The sequence below is a fragment of the Capricornis sumatraensis genome, chromosome 19 (assembly GCF_032405125.1).
Source record: "Capricornis sumatraensis isolate serow.1 chromosome 19, serow.2, whole genome shotgun sequence".
In the NCBI taxonomy this organism is placed as follows: Eukaryota; Metazoa; Chordata; class Mammalia; order Artiodactyla; family Bovidae; genus Capricornis; species Capricornis sumatraensis.
The window spans coordinates 63865867-63887942 of NC_091087.1; the positions used below are offsets into that span (position 1 = coordinate 63865867).

At 37.5% G+C, this 22076-nt stretch overlaps 1 protein-coding gene across 1 annotated transcript in view; it reads left to right on the plus strand.

Annotated features, from left to right (window-relative positions):
* The window catches only part of CPSF2 (cleavage and polyadenylation specific factor 2), a 31080-nt gene extending 14232 nt beyond the window's left edge, over positions 1-16848 (plus strand). The window contains exons 9-16 of the mRNA XM_068991070.1: positions 479-769; positions 9148-9248; positions 9597-9797; positions 12080-12232; positions 12926-13151; positions 13565-13864; positions 15028-15162; positions 15552-16848. Of these exons, the coding sequence (XP_068847171.1) occupies positions 479-769; positions 9148-9248; positions 9597-9797; positions 12080-12232; positions 12926-13151; positions 13565-13864; positions 15028-15162; positions 15552-15644 (1500 nt within the window). The 3' untranslated portion in view covers positions 15645-16848. The remainder of the gene's footprint in view (positions 1-478; positions 770-9147; positions 9249-9596; positions 9798-12079; positions 12233-12925; positions 13152-13564; positions 13865-15027; positions 15163-15551) is intronic.
* The last annotated feature ends 5228 nt before the right edge of the window (positions 16849-22076 follow it).

Genomic DNA, 22076 nt, shown 5'->3' on the forward strand with positions numbered 1-22076 from the left:
ATATCCTATGAAGTAGGTTCTGTTTTTGTTCCCCTGTTACAGACTGGGTAGGTTGCTTCTCTAATGCATAGTATCACAATCTGTAAAACAGGGACAGAAATAGAACCCACCTCATAGGATATAAATGTTAGAATTCATTTTTCTCTTCCTTTTGAATAAGCTCTTTTTCTTGAAATAGCGATATCGCGGGTAAGATATTCATTTAGAACTTATATATGACCTTCTGAATAAGATTTAAGGCGACATAACTGAAACGTGGTGTAAAATTACAGACTTTTAAGGATGAACATTTGGCTGAGGAGATTTGTTGCGGAATAGAAACAGACAATAAGCTACTTGTCAGCATGGTACAAATTTAAGCAACCATTGGTGGAAAAAAAGACTTAAGATGGACCTTGAACGCCTGAACTATTGTAGAACACATTCAAGTTATAATGTAGTATTTTCTAATTATTGCCGTCTTTCCCCCCATTATTAGGTAGAATGGATGAGTGATAAGTTGATGAGGTGTTTTGAAGACAAAAGAAATAATCCGTTTCAGTTTCGTCATCTCTCTCTGTGTCACGGTCTTTCTGACTTGGCTCGAGTACCTAGCCCTAAAGTTGTACTTGCCAGCCAACCTGACCTGGAATGTGGATTTTCAAGGGATCTCTTTATTCAGTGGTGCCAGGACCCTAAGAACTCGATCATTCTGACTTACAGAACTACTCCTGGGACTTTAGCACGTTTCCTAATTGATAATCCTTCCGAAAAAGTTACAGAAATAGAGGTAAGTGCTTGTGTGTGAACCTCATCTTGAAATTGTTTGGGGGATACGTGATGGATGATGTTTATAACAGTCAGTGACCAAAAATAAAACTTGAAGTTGTTCCAGGATTTTTATCAGGCTGACTGTAGCGGGGCTTTAACAGCATGCCTGTCAGAGCTCCTAAACTGGAAGTTTTCAGTATCGAACCCTTAGAGTATCGAACCCAGAGAGTATGCATATATACTGTATTCTCACTCACTCTGAAAAATTCCTTTCACATTCTTCCCATAATTGAAATCTGGCTATCTCCTAAGATTTCTTTTTCCAGTAGCCTTCTCTTTGCTGTGTCATGTATTTAAATGGCATAGGTGTCCTTGTTCTGCGTTGTAGCTTTCAAGCTATTTCTCTTCCCTCTGTAGCTCATGCCGTCAGACTTGAAAATAAGCTGGCCTCCTCTTGTTCCAGACACTTACTGTTCTCTTGGTCAGTGTCTGTCATCCATTGGTGCCTTGAGACCCTAGTTCACAGCCTTCCTGTCCACTCATGCTCAGGACTCCGTTTGTGATGACTTGAGCATCCATATGTATGATTTCTCCAGTTCTTGCCCTCTCAGTTCTTTTGACACTTTATTTCTTTTCTTTTTAAAATTAATAACACTTTATTATTTATATCTTTGTGACCCTATGGACTGTCGCCCCCCAGGCTCCTCTGTCCATGGGATTTCCCAGGCAGGAATACTAGAGTGGATGGCCATTTCCTCCTCCAGGGGATCTTCCTGACCCAGGGATCGAACCCCTGTCTCCTCTGTCTCCTACACCTTGGTGGACGGATTCTTTACCATTGAGCCACCTGGGAAGCCCTGACACTTTATTTCTTAATTTTTTCTTCCACTCCACCTCAGCCATCCCTTCCCGTGATCTTGCAGTCCACTCCCACGGTCCTACCTTTAGCCTTGTTATGATCTGCAGAGCTCTCCTTCAGGCAGACCATTCTGGTCTCATAGCTGACTTTCTCTGGCACTCCCATGCCAACAGTGTTTTAGTCCCACTGGGACTTTGAGTTCATGAACCTTATCACTTCTACTTAATCATCATTGCTGTATCTTCTGGTCAATGGTCCAGCATTATTTTGCAGACACCTTTCTTTTTATTTATTTATTTGAAGTATAGTGTGATTTACAAGGATTCAAAGTGATTCAGTTTTACATATGTATATATATTTTTTTTCCTCAGGTTCTTTTCCATTATAGATTGTTAGAAGATGTTCAGACAGATATTGTTACAAGATATTTAACTCTTTTACCCTTCTTTCTGTTTATTGTACTTGCATAGCAGGCTCTAGTTAAACCATTTGCTTAATTCATGCCTATACGCAAGCAATCTGATGTTATTGGAGTTAAATACACTGTGTGGAGAGGTTTTCCTTCACATTATTGACCTCACATGTCAGACAGGCACCCAACACCAACACTCCACATTCTGTGGGATAATGCGTCTCCCATTCTCCAGGAAGACAGTATTTTCTTTCTCCGCAAATATCTTTCAGCCCATCTCAGCCCTCACCTGTAGCACATGACCTTGTTTCAAACTTAACTGAGACGTAGAAGCAGTCAGGGAGGAATTCTCTTACCTTCTCATCACTAAATAGCCTAATCTGTCCTGCATCCACATTGCAGCCTTGTCTCCTGTTGCGGGAGCAACACTTAGCCAAACGACCCAAAAGCCAAGAGATCATTTTGCTTAGTAACCAACACATCAAGTCTGCCAATTTTTCAAAACTAATATGATTTGTAAGGCTTCCCAGGTAGCGCTAGTGGTAAAGAATCTGCTTACCAATGCAGGAGATGCAAGAGACGCTGATTTGATTCCTGGAGAAGGAAATGGCAACCCACTCCAGTATTCTTGCCTAGAAAATTCCATGGACAGAGGACCCTGGTGGGCTACAGTCCATAGGGCCACAAAGAGTTGAACATGACTGAAGCGACTGATACTGAATGGTTAAGAGCTGGCATTCTTGTGCACACTTTTAGATGATTACTGTTTATTTTGTCTTCCTAGCAGTGATTTTAAGGACTGTTTAGTTTGTGAAAAGCTAAATGGCAAGGGTATTTAGTCTTTAACTCTGCTTAGTGCATGCATGCTAAGTCGCGTCAGTTGTATCCCTAACTCTGCTTAAGAAAAGCATAAATAGTAACTAAAATCTGATATACATTCACTCTAAAAGCAGAATTGTTGAGGAAAGATTCAGAGCGGGCATATCAAAGTAAAATACATACTATCTTTTCGGCTATTTAATAGCTTAGAAATACAAAGTTAAAAGAAAATATGAAGTTCAGAACTTGAAATAGTTTCATCAGATATGAAATACTAAATTTGAAAATATTAATTACTGGAAATACAATGATGGCTGGTATGCCATTTGAGAAATTAGTAAAAGACTATGAACAGTGATTTAAGTTTGAAAAAGAAAATGACATTCTGAGCTGAAACTTGAAAATGTTTTAGGTTTTTAATATTTTGGTAAGTAATACTTGTGTCTAGGGTCTTTGCCCTCTCACCTTGTTAGGGATATTTCTTCTGTGGTTATCCTTTTTCCTTTCCATTATCTGTCACCTCTTTCCTTTATCATGTCCAAAGTAGTTTTTACTGTTCCTTGTTCCCCGTTCCCAAGCTTGTTCTTTTCTGAGTCTTCCTCATCTCATGGAATAGCAGCACTTTCCACGTACTTACTCAAGCTCTAAGTATAGATAATTTTAAAACATTCATTGACATATAATACATACATATAATATAAAGTTTGTGTATTGTAAGCAAACAGCATGATAAATTTTCACAGATTGAACATACATGTTCTGGCTTATACCCAGATCAGAAATAAATTATTACCAATTCTCCCAGATGCCCCCTTCCTCATCCTCCCTATGTTTCCAAGGGTAACCACTTTCCAGACTTCCAGTATATAGACTATTAAAATTTATTTTCGATTCCTTTTCTCTCACTGTGTGTGTGTTAGTCCCTTAGTCGTGTCTGACTCTGTGTGACCCCTTAGACTGCAGCCTGCCAGGCTCCTCTGTCTGTGAAATTTTCCAGGCGAGAATACTGGAGTGGGTTGTCATTTCCTCCTCCAGTGGATCTCCGTGACCCAAGGGTGGAACCTGTGTCTCTTGAGTCTCCTGCATTGGCAGGCGGTTTCTTTACCACTGGTGCCACCGGGGAATTTTCTCTCATTACCCATGTCCAATCCAGGAGCAATTCCTATTGACTTGACTTCCAGATATATCCTAAATCTGTCTGCTTTTCTCCAGCTCCACTCCCATCATCCTAGCCCATGGTAAGCGTCTTGCCTGGGCTGTGCAGTGGTTTCCTAATTGACTTCACTGTTTTTACTTTTATGCTCCCTTAATGCTTTATTCTCGTAGCAGCCAAAGGCATGTCTTTTCCTTTCTCTCTGTTTCTGTCTCTCTATTGTTTTATTGTTTTAAAACCACATAACATGAAATTTACCATCTGAACCATATTTACGAGTCCAGCACAGCAGTGTTAACTGTGTGAACACTGGTGTGCAACAGACCTCTAAAACTTCTCAACTTGTGAAACCCAAGCCCTGTAACCATCGAACAACCCCCAAAGGCATCTTTTAAAAATTTGTCATTTCGTGTCACTCCCTTGCTTGAACCCTCTGGTGACTTCCTTCTCTTTGAAAAAAATCCAGACTCCTTTCCCAGGGTTTCAAGTTCGCACTGACCTGATCTCCATCCACTTTCCTGACCATATCTCATTCTGCTTTCTTTATGCTCCACACTGCTTCCCTGCATCAGGGGCTCCTTCTGCCTCTCCTGTTCCTTCACAGCTTTGCACCTGTTTACTCCTTTACTCAGGTCTCAGTTGAAAGGTCACTTCCTCAGGTAGGCCTTCTCTGACTGCCAGTCTCCTACTCAGTTGCCAGCCCATCACGTTGTTTTCCCTAGCTGTCATTACTGTCGGATATTTTTTCATGAGAAAGGGATCTTGTTTTTTTATATCCACTAGTATGTGGAAGGTCCTCAATAATGTGTAGGTTAACTTCATGAAACACCAGATGAGTGAATATGTAATAAACCAGACTTCTGATCATGTTAGATAAGAGTTTACTATGTATGGTTTTTTTCCATCTACATTTATCCTTCTCTAGAGTCAAATCTTATGCATTTAAAAAGAGCCAAAACGGTAAATGACTAAGGATTAACGAATTGGAGTAGATTTGATTAAGAAAAAGGAATAACTTGGAGACAATGCAGTGAAGAACTAGGAAGAAAAAATCTTAGGGTTGATTATCCTAGAAATCTGCTTTTGAATTTAGCCATTAATTTTAGCTATCTTATGTGAAAATAAGATGGAAAGTAAAATTTATTATAGCAACAGGCATAAGCTAAATCATGGGGTAAATGTTTTTTTCAAGTTTATTTGTGGTTAAAACAGACAACTGTGTAAATTGCCAAGCGTATACTACAGGAAAATAATGATACTTTTCTAAATTGAACTTACATTCAAGTATACTGCTAGGTAAATGTGAAATGCCAGAGGTAACATGTAAATCACCCTTTCATTCTACATAGTAGAATCACTTGATTCTGGTTTTATTTTTTTGTTACTTTTTATTGTAAAATAAAGGTTAACAGAAAAGCTGTAAAAAATATACCCAGATTTCCCAGTTGTCAGCATTTTATTGGCTTTGCCTTATGACTTCTTCATACACAAACAGACACAGTATGAGATACTGTTTTGAAAGTAAGCTGCAGATACTCCATCATTACCTCTAGTCACAGCAGTATGCAATGCCTAGAAATGAGGACATGCTCCTGTAAGACTGTATCTGTATGATACATCACTTGAAATAAGGAAATAAGCACTGATATCATACTGTTGATATTAATACTGTTTCATCCATTGACCCCACTTGACTCTTGGTGATTGCTCCAACAGTGGCCTTTCCTTTTTGTTTGGAATGCCATCCAGGATGACATACTGCATTTGTTGTCAAGACTTGATATTTTTGAAGCATATATGTTCTAGATTTTTTTTTTTCTATTCACATACAAATATCTATATGATTTTTTTTTTAAAAAAGAAATGGGACCAAATTTTCCATATATTTTTGAATAATGAAGGTTGCTACAGATTTACCTTATTCAATACTTGGTGTAATAAATTTTAAAATGTTCTTGAATAAGTGATTGAATTATTGGTAGTGATTCTTTAATAATATATTATGTATACATACTTTGATTATTTAACCCAATGGTTCCCAAAAGCATGGTGCAAGGACCCCTGGGGGCTACCTGAGACCCTTTTATGGAGTCCACCAGTTGTTTATCATGGTGATATTAAGATGTTATTTGTCTTTTACTGTGCCTACAATATTGACAGGTGAAAGCAGTGGTGGGTAAAGTGCTGGTGCCTTAGCATAAATCAAATCTGTGGCACCAAGCTAGGTTAATCACTGCATTTTTCATCACCATACACTTGTCGTTCAAATAAAGTTGCAGTTAAGAATATCCTTGATGAAGTAGTAAAAGTTATTTTATTAAACTTACAAACTTTTATTAAACTTTAATAAAGTTATAACTTTATTAAATCCTTTTATAAAGAACCTCTTAAAATAATCTTGGGGTCAAGATGGGAAGTATACAGAAGCACTTGTGTTACATACTAGGTTGGCCAAGAGTTTGAGTTTTTCCCTAACATCTTACAGAAAACCCAAATGACTTTTTTTGGCCAACCCAATATGATGTTTGTCTTGAAGAAATCACTTGGGTAATTGCTTGAGTTGTTGAGTTAAACTAGCTACTTGATTTCCTGGAACACCAGTTTTACTTGAAATGACATGGTTATTCAGACTTGTGTATTTGGGAAAAATTTTCCCAAAAAAGAATAATTGAGCTTGTGACTCTAAGGAAAATAATTGACAGCATTTCTTGCCTCAGTCTGATAAAGCTGAAACTTTCAAGTGAAAAGTAGCATTTTGGAAAATTTAGCCTGTCACTGTCAGATTGACAACATGATTTTTCTGGTGAGATGGTGGTGTTATTTGCAAATGTTGATTTTTAAAAATATTGTCAAATTTGTGTAATATTGTGTAATTTATGAACTAATATTCATGTTAATGAACTTAACTGTGTGACTTAATGAACTAATCTGTGTAACTTAATGAACTAATATTTTCCAAATATCTAATGCATGAAGTTGCAAAGTAATGTACAAGTAAAATATCCAAGTAAAAAAAGATCAATCAGTAAATTTTAATGTAACAGAGTACAGAAGTTATGGGTATGATTAAAGATTCCACATTACAGCTAGCCTTTAAGAAACCACCACTTTTTGAGTTTTAATGTAATATCAAAGAAGAATATTCATGAAAAGGCTATTTAAAAGTTTTTCCAGCTATTCATCTGTGTGAGGCTGGATTTTCTAAATATACTTTAACCAAAACGATATATGGCAAGAAGCAGAATGTGAGAATCCAACTGTCTTCTATTGAGCTAGATATTAAAGAGACTTGCAAAAATGTAAAATAATGCCATACTTTTTACTATTTTTTTCTTGCTTTGGAAACTCATCTTTTGTGAAAAATGATGTTAACATTAACATGATATGAGTGATTTTATTTTTAATGAACAAATTTTTAAAAATCTCTCAGTTTTAATTTATCATATGGTAAAATATAAATAAATATAACCTACAAAAAACAAAAGTTCTTCAGGGTTCTCAGTAATTTTTAGGAGTTTGAAAAGAGATGAGTGGAGAAGGAAATGGCAACCCCTTCCAGTATTTTTGCCTGGGAAATCTCACAGTCAGAGAAGCCTGATGGGCTACAGTCCAGGGGGTTGCAAAGAGTCAGACACAACTTAGCAACAACAGCACACAGTCAGGTAGATCGTGATTTGGGGAAATACTTCTTGATGGAAACGTGGCATAAAACAGAGTGATACGACATAGCAATATGGAATATGGAGTTTTGCAAGAAATAAAAATATGTGTATGGAATATGCTGTGCTGTGCTTAGTCGTTCAGTTGTGTCTGACTCTTTGCGGCCCCAGGGACTGTAGCCCAGCAGGCTCCTCTGTCCATGGGGATTCTCCAGGCAAGAGTACTGGAGTGGATTGCCATGCCCCCCTCTAGGAGATCTCCCCTACCCAGGGATTGAACCCCAGTCTCCCACATGGTAGGCAGATTCTTTACCCTCTGAGCCACCAGGGAAGGCCATGTATAGAATGATTGTTCCAAATATTCAAATAATAAGGTCTGGGGCTAAAGAGGAAAAATAGAGATCAGCAAATCTGAGAACTACTGATTAGATCATTCCATGCGGATGGATTTTAAAGTTGTGTCCGGTTTTTCAGTCTCGTAAACATTGCTGCCATGTACTTTTTTCCCCTCACGTGTGTGTGATCGTTTCAAGAGATAACTTCCTAGAAGTAAAAGTGCTGTGTTAAAAGGATAGGTACATTTTTAGTTTTAGATGTTGACAAATTGCTTTCGAACATAGTCGTCGTATTTTCCCATAGTGGATGAAAGTAACCTTTCCCTATTAGTGATTACTATAGCCAGTTTCATAAATTAAAAGATGGTTTTACATTAAAAATTTTTGTATTTTTCAAATATCATTTGGGTCAAGTGGTAGAGAATCACCTGCCAGTGCCGGAGATGCATGTTCGATCCCTGGGTCAAGAAGATCCCCTGCAGAAGGAAATGGAAACCCACTGCAGTATTCTTGCCCGGAGAATCCCATGGCCAGAGGATCCTGGTGGGCTACAGTCCATGGGTTGCAAAAAGTCGGACATGACTTAGTGACTAAACAACAACAAAAATTATTAGTAAAATTGGATATGTTTTCCTGGCTATTAATCATTTTTATAAAGTGCTTATATATCATTTTGTCCTGTTTTATTGTGTTGACCATCTTTTTCTTAACATATTTGGAAGAGCTCTTAGGAAAAAGTAGCTTCTGATAGTCAATAGTGCTGCAGATAATTTTCTCAGTTTCTTTTCATTACATGAGATTAGAATATCAGAGTTTTTTTCCCCTCGTTACCATATTTATTCCCTTTTCTTTTCGGTTTTGTGTCATTTGTAGCTCTCACCTACACCAAGTTATAAAAATACTTTTCTGTATTTTCTTTGCCTGATTGGTGATTTTTACCCAGTTTGATTTAAATTAAACCCATCCTGGAAATGTGACAGCTCAATTTTAGTACTAATCTAAATAGGACCTGTGATTGCACGTAATAGAAACTTGAATATTTCAGAGGAAAACTTAGTTTAAAGATGATGAATCAATTTAGAGATGTAATGTATTTCTCACACCCCACTGCCTTAACCTCCTAGTATTAATACTTCCTTTCATCTGCTGTTTTTCTGTAGTTGAGGAAACGTGTGAAACTTGAAGGGAAAGAACTTGAAGAATACTTGGAAAAAGAGAAACTAAAGAAAGAAGCTGCTAAAAAGCTTGAGCAGTCGAAAGAGTAAGTTGTTTTCAGGCAGATTAGAAGTTTTTATAATTTGAGAACTTGTTTCTACACAAAAATGTTTAATTGAAAATACTTAAATTTTCTTTTGACTTTATTGCTTTCCATACATCTTTCCAGTGGTGCTAGAATTCTAAATTCTTCTCAGTGCTAATGTTAGCATATATTGATTAGTTGGCCTGTTACTAACTGGCAGTTTACACTATATTTCACAAAATAGCAGTCCAATAATACTGTATTATCAATGAATTAATATTGACTGTTAATTTAAGAATAATTTTATAAATATTAATTAAAAATCATTTGGGGACCTGCTGCTCTGTACCTTTTCACAAACCCCCTTAGGGCGGACATAGATTCCAGTGATGAGAGTGACGCTGAGGAAGACATTGACCAGCCATCAGCGCATAAGACCAAGCATGACCTGATGATGAAAGGTGAAGGCAGTCGTAAAGGAAGTTTCTTCAAACAGGCTAAAAAGTCTTATCCTATGTTTCCTGCCCCAGAAGAAAGAATTAAATGGGATGAATATGGAGAAATTATCAAGTACGTGAGCAAAACAAGCTTTTCTTGCTTCTAGATTGGAGGTAGTAACTGTGTTGTCATTTGAGTTCAATGAATTTGGTCCTTCTGGTCGTCATGTATGTAGTTTCTGAGTATCTCAGCTTGAAAGATACAGAAAACTTTTAATTTAAAGTGGAAAAATAGGTTGAGGAACATCTAGAAAGTTACTATTAAAGGAGAACTGATAATTTTATTACTTAGGTATGTGAAATGTTTTAAAAGATGATCACCACTCTTTCCCCTCTCCCCACTTTAAAAGAGAGGTAAGGGCCATGCAGGGGTTCCCAGGTGGCGCTAGTGGCAAAGAACACCAGTGCAGGAGACGTGAGAGACGTGGGTCCGACCCCTGGGTGGAAGGATCCCCTGGAGGAGGTCATGGCAACCCACTGCAGTGTTCTTGCCTGGAGAATCCTATGGACAGAGGAGGCTGGCAGGCTGTGATCCATAGGGTTGCAAAGAGTTGCACACCACTGAAGTGATTTAGCACGTGTACAAGGGGCATGCATTGGAAAAAGATGTATGATAGGAAGAACTTTTGACAGCTAGAGTTAAGTTGGGGACATGGGTTATGTTTCAAGTATTGCATACCTGTTTTAGTTATAAGAGGAATAGGAGATATCATTAGTGGAACCATGGAAAATCTATCTACACCTTTAGAAAAACAACTGAAATCACATGTTTGAATCACATATTTGAAAACACTAGTGTCCTGAATAAAGATCAGTAAATGTCAGATGCCTTAGCATAGTGCCTGACGTCTTTCACAGCTGGGTCTCTCCCTACTTTCCTATTATATTTCTCTATATTTCTGTTACATTAGTGTGTGTTCTCCATTCTGGTGGTACCAGCCTGCTCTCAGTTTCTGCCTGCTCAGCCTTTTCTTTTTTTCTTAATTGGAGTATAATTGCTTTACAGTGTTCTGTAAGTTTCTGCAGTAGAATGAAGCGAGTCTGCTACATGTAAACATATATCCCCTCCCTCCTGGCCTCCCTCCGACCGCCCCTCAACCCCACCCATCTTGGTCTTCATGGCTGCTCAGCTTTTTCATGTCATGCGTTTACACATTTCTTTCCTTCAGCCTTGTTCCACCTTCCCACCCCAGGCTTTCAGGCTGCTGAGTCTGGCCTCACAAACTCCTGGAAAGCGTCCCTCTTCTCCCCCACCACCCCAACACAGTTAGCTCCCTCTCTTGTACCTTCTTTGTTCTCCTTTAATGGTATCTTGAGCATATGGTCTTAGGTCATCCTTGGGTTTAATTAGGAAAATTCTACTGTTTATTTGGCCCTCTAAAGTAGTAGGGAAAAAGCTAACGATCTAAACAGTGCTGGAGAGTTTGCTTACCGCTTCACTTAATTAGCGCCAGTCTGTTTAGCATATGGACAGGGCTCTTTAGCTTCAATTTTCTTATCTTAAAAATGGAGGTAAAATAGGTTGTGCTTTTAAGGCACTCAGCATAGCACCTGACTCGCAGTAAATGCATGTTAAGTGGTTGCTGCTTGCCATTGTTATGTGGATTACAGTTGGCAATGGGCTACAGTTGCTCTGTGGATTACAATCAAAGATACTGGGCTCCTGCAGCAGTCTAGGTGCTGGTGGTAGAGGCCTGGATTGTCAGAGAGTGTGAGGGGATTTGGGGCTAGGGCATGATAAATACTGAGATTAGAGAGAATGTTTTTTTTAAAAAAAAAGTTTGCCTTTTAATTTTAACATAGAACTCTCTCTGATACTTAAAAATGAATGTGCTAGTAGTTTGTTGAAATAAAAGTGAAGGCTTTTGAGGGAGCTAATGATTTGTATCTTGCTCTTCTCTGTAATAAGCACAAATGGAGAGTCCTCTGCTTTCATCAGGCAGGGAAGGAATAATGGGTGGAGGGCCGTCTTAGGGAAACTAAAGGAGATCTGAGATTTGTAAGATTGGAAACTGACAAGAGAAGCCACAGAAACTGAGAAAATGAATTACTGGAACAAAGGAAGGGCCAGGTTCCAGTAGTGCTTGTAGCAGCCTCTAAGGTCTTTGAAAGACCTGTCTAGATAGGGCCTTTTCACTCCTCACATGGTGTGTTTTATAGTGTACTTAAAGAACCTAATATATGCTGTCATTTGATTACTGAAATTGTGAAGTTGCATTGACTTTGCATCAAATGTATATTTGAATCCTGAGATATGTGAGGAGTCTAAAAATTGTGCCATCTACTAATTAGTTGTATATATTAAAGAACATTAGCTTGCTTGTTACTACTTCTAATTAGAGGCTTATTATTTAGACCAGAGGATTTCTTAGTGCCAGAACTTCAAGCTACTGAAGAAGAAAAAAGCAAATTAGAGTCTGGCCTGACAAATGGAGATGAACCCATGGATCAGGATTTATCTGATGTTCCTACTAAGTGTATTTCTACAACAGAATCTATTGAAATAAAGTAAGTGCTTTTGTTGCATTTTGCAAATAGATTACAAAGTAAAATTTTAAGTACTTGAATTATATAATTGACATTGTTTCAGAGGTTATATTTCTGAATATTCACTAGCAAGTTTGTGCTTAGTTAATTTTTTTTCTTCTTGTGATATATGGGAGTTTTTCCCTTTATTAATGACATTGGAATGCCAAAGTGAATTGGTGGTGAGGAGGGGGTTACACTTACATTGTACATTTATATGAAGAAACATTCTTTCTGGTGTTTTTAGTAAGTTGAGTAGCAGGTGAACTTGTGTAATTCACAAGTTTAATTTTTCTAAGAGCTTGTTTAGTAAAATAAACACCTTGACTCAATTACCTCTAGGGCACTAATATCTTAAAAACACCACTGTGTCTTAAAAATATCAATTGTGAACCTTTTTCCCCTTTCTGTTTAGTACAGTTAACAGCAGCAAATGATCATTTTGGAATATATACATTTTTAAGGTTATCAGAGAGCAGAGTGGCTTATTTGTCTAGTATCATTTAGTATACATTCTTGAGTATAGCTAAGCACTTAATAATACATGTTAACAATATAACACAGGTATATTCCTTAAATCCTCATGCTACATGTTGATACATTTCTTTCCTGATGATAAAAGCTATTAAAAACCTAATTTTAGAAAAGGAAACTTGAATAATCATCTAATTACAGAGCCAGGGTTACTTACATAGACTATGAAGGACGCTCTGATGGGGATTCCATTAAAAAAATCATCAATCAGATGAAACCACGCCAGTTAATCATTGTCCATGGACCACCAGAAGCCAGTCAGGATCTTGCAGAGTGCTGTCGTGCGTTTGGTGGGAAAGATATTAAAGTATACATGCCGAAGCTGCACGAGACGGTCGACGCCACTAGTGAAACTCACATCTACCAGGTAAGTGTGCTGGCCTTCAAGCAGCAAGTCCTAAGGGGTGAGATTATTGGTGGTTTCCAACCTCAGCTCCACATCAGGAGAGCTCTGGGGGGAGTCAGGAGGGGTGCAGTGTTTTCATTACATTAGAATCACTGCAGGTGGGACCCTGGCATCAGTAGAAAGGAAAATTTGCCATGTGGTCCCAGTGTACAGTCGAAGTTAAGAACCTTTACTTCGGGAAGTATACAGGGGCCCTAATGATCTTACGGGTCATTGGGTCATTACCAGTTACAGTGAAGACCAGATGAGTGAAAGATTTTTAAACTTTAATACACAGTACTAAAGTTAGAAAATTATAATAATAGGTCATATTTAATTGTCAAGTTATACTCTGTGGGCTTTATTTCTCTTTTTCCCCTTTGCATCATATCTAGGTGAGATTAAAAGATTCACTTGTCAGCTCCCTTCAGTTTTGTAAGGCAAAAGACGCTGAACTAGCTTGGATAGACGGTGTCTTAGACATGAGAGTTTCCAAAGTGGACACGGGAGTTATTTTAGAAGAAGGAGAACTAAAAGATGATGGAGAAGACTCCGAAATGCAGGTGGATGCACCTTCAGATTCCAGTGTCATAGCGCAGCAGAAGGCCATGAAAAGTCTTTTCGGAGACGATGAGAAAGAAACAGGTGAAGAAAGTGAGATCATTCCTACTCTGGAACCCTTACCACCTCATGAGGTAAAAAAGCACGTGGTGCTTCTCCTCTCTCCCTTAATTTACCCTTTGAATTTTCCTTCTATGTTTTGAACCATTTAAAATGTGTCCTATGTGGACTTATTTTGAAGTTTTTAAAAAAATTACTAAAGATAACGTCCCTGTGCTTGTGCGTGTGTGTCCTCTATGGCTAGAGAATAACGAGAGTTGAGAACCCTTCAGCCAGTCTTCCTTCTAAGACACGTAATTGTTCCGTGATTTGTTTTTTCCAGAATAGATTTTTAAATGTTAAGTTTGATGATTGGGAGGGTCACCTATTTACTTCTATTATAGTTAGGAGATTTATAATTCCATTTTTCTATGTTGCCTATTCAGTTGAACCACTTTTGTTTTTTATATAGTTAGAAATGTTTTATTTAGTAGAGATATAGTTTTAGTTTGGTATTGTGTTTATGTGTTCCCAAGAGATATGTAGTTAACTGGCAGAGCTGTAAAATAGTTTAACATACGATAATGTTAAAAGCACATCAGGAGAGTCTTACACGACTGTCCAGTTGTCTTTAGCCCTTCTATGCAATAAGGAATGAAGAGATGGCCTCTTTGATCAGATCCCCTTCGAGCACAACTCTTGAAATTACAGGAAGGAATTAGGAACTTTTCTCTCTGCGCCAAAGCTGGCACTCTCCAAAACAACTTCAAAGTAGCGGCATTACATTGAACCACTTGCCTTTCTGATTCTAAAACCCACGGTGTCCACCGCATTCACAGTGAGGCGGGAAGGACAGTGGAAGCAGGATCAGGGACAATTATCCTCTGAACTATATACAAAGGACTGGGATCTGGAAAATGAAATTTCAGTTCAGTTCTGCCTACTGGCACTCTCGTTGACCCCCTTTGGCAAGTGGGTGAGTGAAGAGCATAACATTATCAAATGTCTTTCTGTTATTATGAGGCATGACTAATAAACTTAATTGTGAAACATTCAGAAAATGTGAAGGGCTTTGTAATGTTAAATAAGGAGGTAAAACTCAGAATAACAACTGGGAATGTGATTTACAGACTTGAAATGATCTGTCAAAGGAATTCAGGGGATAATAGAAATTATCTTTGAGATCATGTGTTACTTCCCTTTATTCAGTACAACTCGGTGTCTGTTTGAAATTCTTTCCCCTCTAACCTTACCTCAGGTTCCTGGACATCAGTCAGTTTTTATGAATGAACCAAGACTGTCAGACTTCAAACAAGTTCTTTTACGGGAGGGGATCCAAGCTGAATTCGTAGGAGGTGTGCTCGTTTGCAACAATCAAGTGGCAGTCCGTAGAGTAAGTGTGTTTTTAGTAAGGAAGGACCGAGTGAACAAATACTTCTGGTATTTTGTTATTTTGAATTCTGTAATTCTTGATTGAGTTAATTTTACAAACTGGAGATCAGTAAATTAAATTTATAATGATGACCTTGAAGGCTTTTAAAAGGGACTGTCAAAGATGTGATATATAATTTTATTGTAGATTTATATTATTTGAATCCTCTGACATTTATATGTCTATGTAAAATTCATGACTGGAATATTATGTTCATATTCTGTGAATCAGAACAATCACTTCCTAATCAATCATAAAGTAACCTAGTTAATATGTTTTGGTTATCATGTCTGCATATTAATGGATAGAGAATGTACTAAAGAACTGTTTTTTTTCTACTTGGTTTCTAGACGGAAACTGGACGCATTGGATTAGAAGGCTGCCTTTGTCAAGATTTTTATAGGATAAGAGACCTTTTATATGAACAGTATGCCATTGTGTAAAGGACATGATGTCAAAAAGTATCTGTTTGACCTTTCTAAGAAAAAAGGATTTTTATTCTAAGCTTTTGCTTTTTTGTTTTGTAACATATAAAAAGAATCTGCCAGAAAAACTTAACATGCATTTGATTTTTAAAAATGTAAATAGAAACCATATTGCTGATGCTCAAATGAGCATGCTGCCTTTTGGCTTTCAGAGTATCAGAGATCCTTACAAGTGCACAGGCCTTGGAGGTGAAGGTAACTGGCTTCCTTTACAGACTCCTTATTTTAGAAGGGCTTTTACTTGAATTAAACAGTGCAGCTTAGCAAACCTGTTCATGGCCTTAGAGAAGCATGTTTGCATGAATTCTTGCAAACTGCTTCTTATATTTTCTGGAATGAAAATTTGCTATAAAAAAAACCAAACTGATAACACATTTTTTGAGGCCTGTGTATTTAAAAAACAGAAAAACCAAGAGTATGTGCTGTAACTCTTGAATTCCTGTATGCAGTTTCCTTCACATGGAGCCTCTCTTCTCCGTGGCATCTTTCCCAGTGATTCACTCTTCCATGAGATGGGATACATTTCGTTCAGAAGTCAGTTTTTATTTCCCCCATTTCTTATTTTATCAAGATTTTGTTCCTGTTATTGTTGTTCAGTTTAAATTATAACACTGTCATTTGGATATATGTAATTGAAAAAAACTCCTAGTCTTAAACGTCTTGGGTACTTTTAAACACATCTTAACTCACAGCTTGGTTACTGTATTGGAGACTGTTCAGTGCTTTGCTTTCAGAGGAACAAATGTTGAACTTTACATTTTTATAAGGTAACAGTATAATTAAGAGTTGTAAATGTGTTCATCTCTTAGGCTTGCTTTCTCCTAAGGTTGCCCAAACAGTGGTTGAATTTTATACATATTGCTACAAAAATAATACTGAAGTTGGACAAGACCATCCTTCCTATGTTCATGTCTTTCTCGGGGCCAGCAGCCTCGATACAGTGTAAACCACTTGTGTTTAAGAGTAAAAACAGTACATGCAATTTGCATTGAACTTAAAAATGAAAATCATGTCACCCTGTTGTAATTTGTTGGTGCTTTTTTTAGAATGTAGCTTAATCATGACAGACCTTGATGTTTACTTCTTAATTATTTAACCCCTCCTTTCTCTACACTTCACCATTTTTAGAAGAATCAGTCTTCTTGTTTAACTTATATGGAACTATGCATAGTACAACCCAGTGATATCAGACAAGAATTAATATTTCATTCTTTTCAAATGCTTACAGACCTCTTACTGTGAGTTAGATTGCTGATGCAAAGTTTACAGCCTTCTGGTACTGAAAACCAGATATACAAAACAATGTTGCGGGTGATGAAGATAAAGGGTATGTCTTTTTTGTAGAGCTTTGAAAAAAAATCACTTCAGCTCTTACTGCTGAATAGAGTAAGCCTAGAATTCTATTTATATTCCAGGGAAAAGAAAGTCTGCACTTGTTTGATGGCTTAAAGCATCAGGTTATACATATTACATTGCAGTACTGATACTGAAAAATCATTTCTTGCTTTGTCTTCCTATTGTCCTATGAACAGGAATTGAAGATTGCTGTGCTAACTAATGTCAATGTAGGAGCAATGTTTTCATCTGTTTCTAGATGACAATATTACTGAAATATCTAAAGTGAAGATATTTGTTTAGTCTCAGTTGCATAAGAAAAACGTAAATTTTAAAAAGGACTCTGAGATAAATCATAAGCTCAGAGGAACTTTAGATTATTATTTTTCAGAAGCAAACTAAATACAGTGGACTGTCAGTTGATATCTATAAATAATTTGGTTAAAAAGAAATTTTATTCTGCGATTCATGTCAGTGGGATTATAAATGTCAAATATTACAGATTTTTAAAAAAATTTTCATGAACCAGTAGGTGGCCTGAAACAGAAGTGAGGAAATCAGTTTTCTAAGGAGGGCCTTTGCCTTTAAAGATTTTTTTAAGATACAATTCACATACCGTTAAAATTCACTCTTTTAAAGTTACATTCATTGGGGTTTTTTTTAGTATATTTACAAAATTGTGCAACCATTACCACTGTCTAATTCCAGAGCACTTCATCACCCCAAAAAGAAATGTCATATTCATTAGCAGGCACTCCCCATTCTCACTTCTCAACTCTGGGTAACCATTAATCTGTTTTCTGTCTTTATGAGTTTACTTATTCTTGATAGTTCAAAAAAATGGACTCATACCGTGTGTGGCTTTTTGGGTCTGACTCTTCACTTGGCGTAACTTTGAAGATTCATCAGTGGTGTAGCGTGTATCAGTATTCTTTTTGTGGCTGAGTAATACTCCATGTGGACGTACCACATTTTGTTTTAGTCCATTCATCCGTTGAAAGGCATTTGGTTTGTTTCCACTTTTTGGCTATAATGAATAATGCTGCTCTGAATGAATATTTGTGTACAAGTTCTTGTATGGGCATGTGTTTTCAATCTAGAGAGGCATATACCTAAAAGTAGAATGGCTAGATCTTATGGTAGCTCTGTGTAACCTTTCGAAAAATTGCCAGACCGTTTTCCAAAGTGGCTGCACCGTTTTCCATTCCTGCCAGCAATGTATTTGGATTCCAGTTTCTCCATGACCTTGGCAGCACTGATGAGCCATTATCTTACTTTAGCCATTTTAGTGTGTATGAAGAGGTATCTCATTATGGTTTTGATTTCCATTTCTCTAATGACTGATGGTTTTGAGCTTCTTTCTTGTACTTATTGGCCGTTTGTATATCTTCTACAGGTAAGTATCTGTTCAGATCCTTTGCCTATTTTTAAATTGGGTTATTTATCTTTTTATTGTTAAGTTAAAGAGTTTTTTTTTTTTTTAATGTTTTCTGGATACTAAATCCTTAACATATGTGACTTGCAAATATTTTTTCCCATTTGTAGACATTTTTTCCCCTCTCTTGATGGTGTCCTTCGAGACAACAAAACTTTTAAATTTTGATGAAGTCTAATTTATCTTTTCCTTTTTAGTTCCCTGTACTATTAGTGTCGTATCTTAGAAAGCCATTGCTTCATCCATTGTCACAAAAATGTATGCCTATTTCTTTCCTAAGAGTTTTGTGGTTAAATATATTTCTTATATTTAAGTCTTTGATGCATTTTGAGTTAATTTTTATATGTGATGTGAGGTAAGGGTCTGATTTCATTCTTTTGCACTTGAATATCCAGTAGTGCTGGCATCGTTTGTTGAAAGACTGTTTCCTCATTAAATTTTATTGCCACTTTTGTTGGAAATCAGTTGCTCGCGAATGTATGACTTTCTTCCTAGAGTCTTAGTTCTGTTTCACTGATCTATTCATCTACCCACATCTATCTGTATGCCTATACCACATTGTTTGGAATACTGTAACTGTATCAAGTTTTTAAGTCAGCAAGTGTACATCCTCCAACCTTTTTCAAGATTATTTAGGCTATTCTGGTTCCCTAGCATTTTCATATGGATTTTAGAATCAGCTTATCAATCTCTGTAAAAAAAGCCCTCTCACTTTTAATAGGGAAAAAAGGCAGTTAGAATATGTAACTTAAAATCTTAGAACATTAAGGCTGAGCGGGACTGTAGAATTCATCTAGTTTGACACACTTGTTTCAGTGTTGAATGAATGGGCCTGTGGAAGGGAAGGGATTTGCTTAAGATAGGTAGCTAGTCAGAGACAGAGGTGGAATTGGAACCTAGCCTTCAAGTTCATTCATTTGATACTAAATTAATCTAGAATCCTTATAGAATCCACTAATTCATTACTCAAATAAATATGTTGAACTAGATGAATTCTGCAGTCTGAGATTTTAAGCTGTAAATTTCAACTACTTTTTTTTCCTGCACTGCTGTACTACTCTGGTTCCTTAGTTATAGTCACTTTGCTTAGGGTGAATATATTCACTTTATCTGCTGTAAGAACAGCATGAACAGTACCTGCTCAGAGAGGACTGCTTCCATCCTGTGTGATGGCCAGTAAAGGTGGGGCGGGGAGGTGGGGGGGTGCAGACAGGGTGGGGACAGAAAGGGTAAATGTCACATCCTGTACTTTTCTTTGATTTTAAGGTTCTAGAGGTTTACATAAAATAAGGCTTATTGTCCTTTAAATATTGATGAACCCGTTACCACTGAAGTCAAAGGGTGTAAATAGTGGTTGGTGATTGAGAGATCGATTGTGTTTGCTTGTTTATTTGGGTGGTGGTTGCTCCCCACCACCCCAACCCCTTGTGTATCCAGCCATGTGTAATCTACAGAGTGGATGGATATGTGACGATACATGGAACTAGCGAAGGAACCTTCAGATCTGCTGCCTGGGTGAGCATCAAGGGAAGGTTTTTCTCCTTCTTGTGCTTTTTCTCTCACTCTAACCACCTAAATTGTGTTTATGAGAAAATACCCCAGATTGTCAAAATAAAAATGGAGGACTTTGCTGAAAGTGAGGGTATCTTTGTTTCTCTCTCCCATCCATCTCTGTGCCCACCTCCCCTACCCCACACACATGCCCACACAGCTCTAGTTTTTTGGTGCTTTTTCCTTCATTACTCAAGTCCATTTCATTTTAGTTCGTGAAGTTAAAATGTGATTTCGAGGAGCAAAACAGTAGAAGTTTGGGGAGTTTTGCATCTTTCCTCACTGTTGAAGAGAACTGCAAGTGTATGTGCTGCTTTTGTGAAATTGTTACTGATTCTGTGGATCCTACTCAAACTTGATACTGAGTGATAATTTCAAGTGGAGAATACACAAAGGACTCATAAGGATGTACTATATCACTTTCTGAATTTATTTTTAATGTTCAGTATCCAATTTATCATATGTATTTCCTTTTTTCCTCCCTTGACACAATTGTAATTTTTTTTGAAAGTGAAAGTCGCTCAGTCGTGTCCGACTCTTTGGGACCCCATGAATTGTAGCCTGCCAGGCTCCTCTGTCCATGGGACTCTCCAGGCAAGAGTACTAGAGTGGGTTGCCATGCTCTCCTCCAGGGGAATCTTCCCGACCCAGGGATCGAACCTGCCGTCTCTTACATCTCTCCTGCTTTGGCAGGCAGGTTCTTTACCACTAGCAAAAGGCAGTATTAATTGTTCATTGGAAACTAGTGAAGGCTTGAAACAAATCTCTCTGGGAAGCTGTTTTTATTCTAAGGGTGCTGCTGCTGTCCTTGTTTATTTTGGGACCTCTCATTTCTCTTCAGATTCGTGTACCAAGCTTATGAGAAATGTAATTTATTTCAGAAACACACTGTGGCCTTGGCCCAACATATGCCATTACCATTTGACTCTAAATGATTCCCCTCACCCCCTCAAATATTTAAAAACTTCTTTTATAGACAGACATTTGCTATCATAGAAGATTTTTTATATTAAAGAGTTATCTATTAAACACCAAATTATAGTTGAAATAAAAGTAGTGAAATATACCACAAATCATAAAGATACTTATGGTTTGGGTTAAATTTCATACTTAAGTATCAAAGGATGTATGTCTCTGATGAGATTATGGAAATCCTGTTATAAGAAAAATATTACTTTAACCTAGATGTACAGGATTTAAATTCTCAAGGTTTCTCAATATCTCCCATATGTAATTTTTCTTAAGGAGACAGACATATTGTAGGAAGAAAGAAGTATGTCTAATGAGAAAGATTCAGTTCAGTTCAGTTCAGTCGCTCAGTTGTGTCCAACTCTTTGCAACCCCATGGACTGCAGCACATCAGGCTTCCCTGTCCCATCATCAACTCCCGGAGTTTACTCAAACTCACGCCCATTGACTCGGTGATGCCATCCAACCATCTCGTCCTCTGTTGTCCCCTTCTCCTCCTGCCCTCAATCTTTCCCAGCATCAGGGTCTTTTCAAATGAGACAGCTCTTCGCATCACATGGCCAAAATATTGGAGTTTCAGCTTCAACATCAGTCCTTCCGATGAACATTCAGGACTGATTACCTTTAGGATGGACTGGTTGTATCTCCTTGCAGTCCAAGGGACTCTCAAGAGTCTTCTCCAACACCACAGTTCAAAAGCATCAATTCTTCGGCTCTCAGCTTTCTTTATAGTCCAACTCTCACATCCATACATGACCACTGGAAAAACCATAGCTTTGACTAGACGGACCTTTGTTGGCAAAGGAATGTCTTTGCTTTTTAATATGCTGTCTAGGTTGGTCATAACATTCCTTCCAAGGAGTAAGAGTCTTTTAATTTCATGGCTACAATCACCATCTGCAGTGATTTTGGAGCCCCCAAAAATAAAGTCTGACACTGTTTCCCCATCTATTCACCATGAAGTGATGGGACCAGATGCCATGATCTTTGTTTTCTGAATGTTGAGCTTTAAGCCAAATTTTTCACTCTCCACTTTCACTTTCATCAAGAGTCTCTTTAGTTCTTCACTTTCTGCCATAAGGGTGGTGTCATCTGCATAT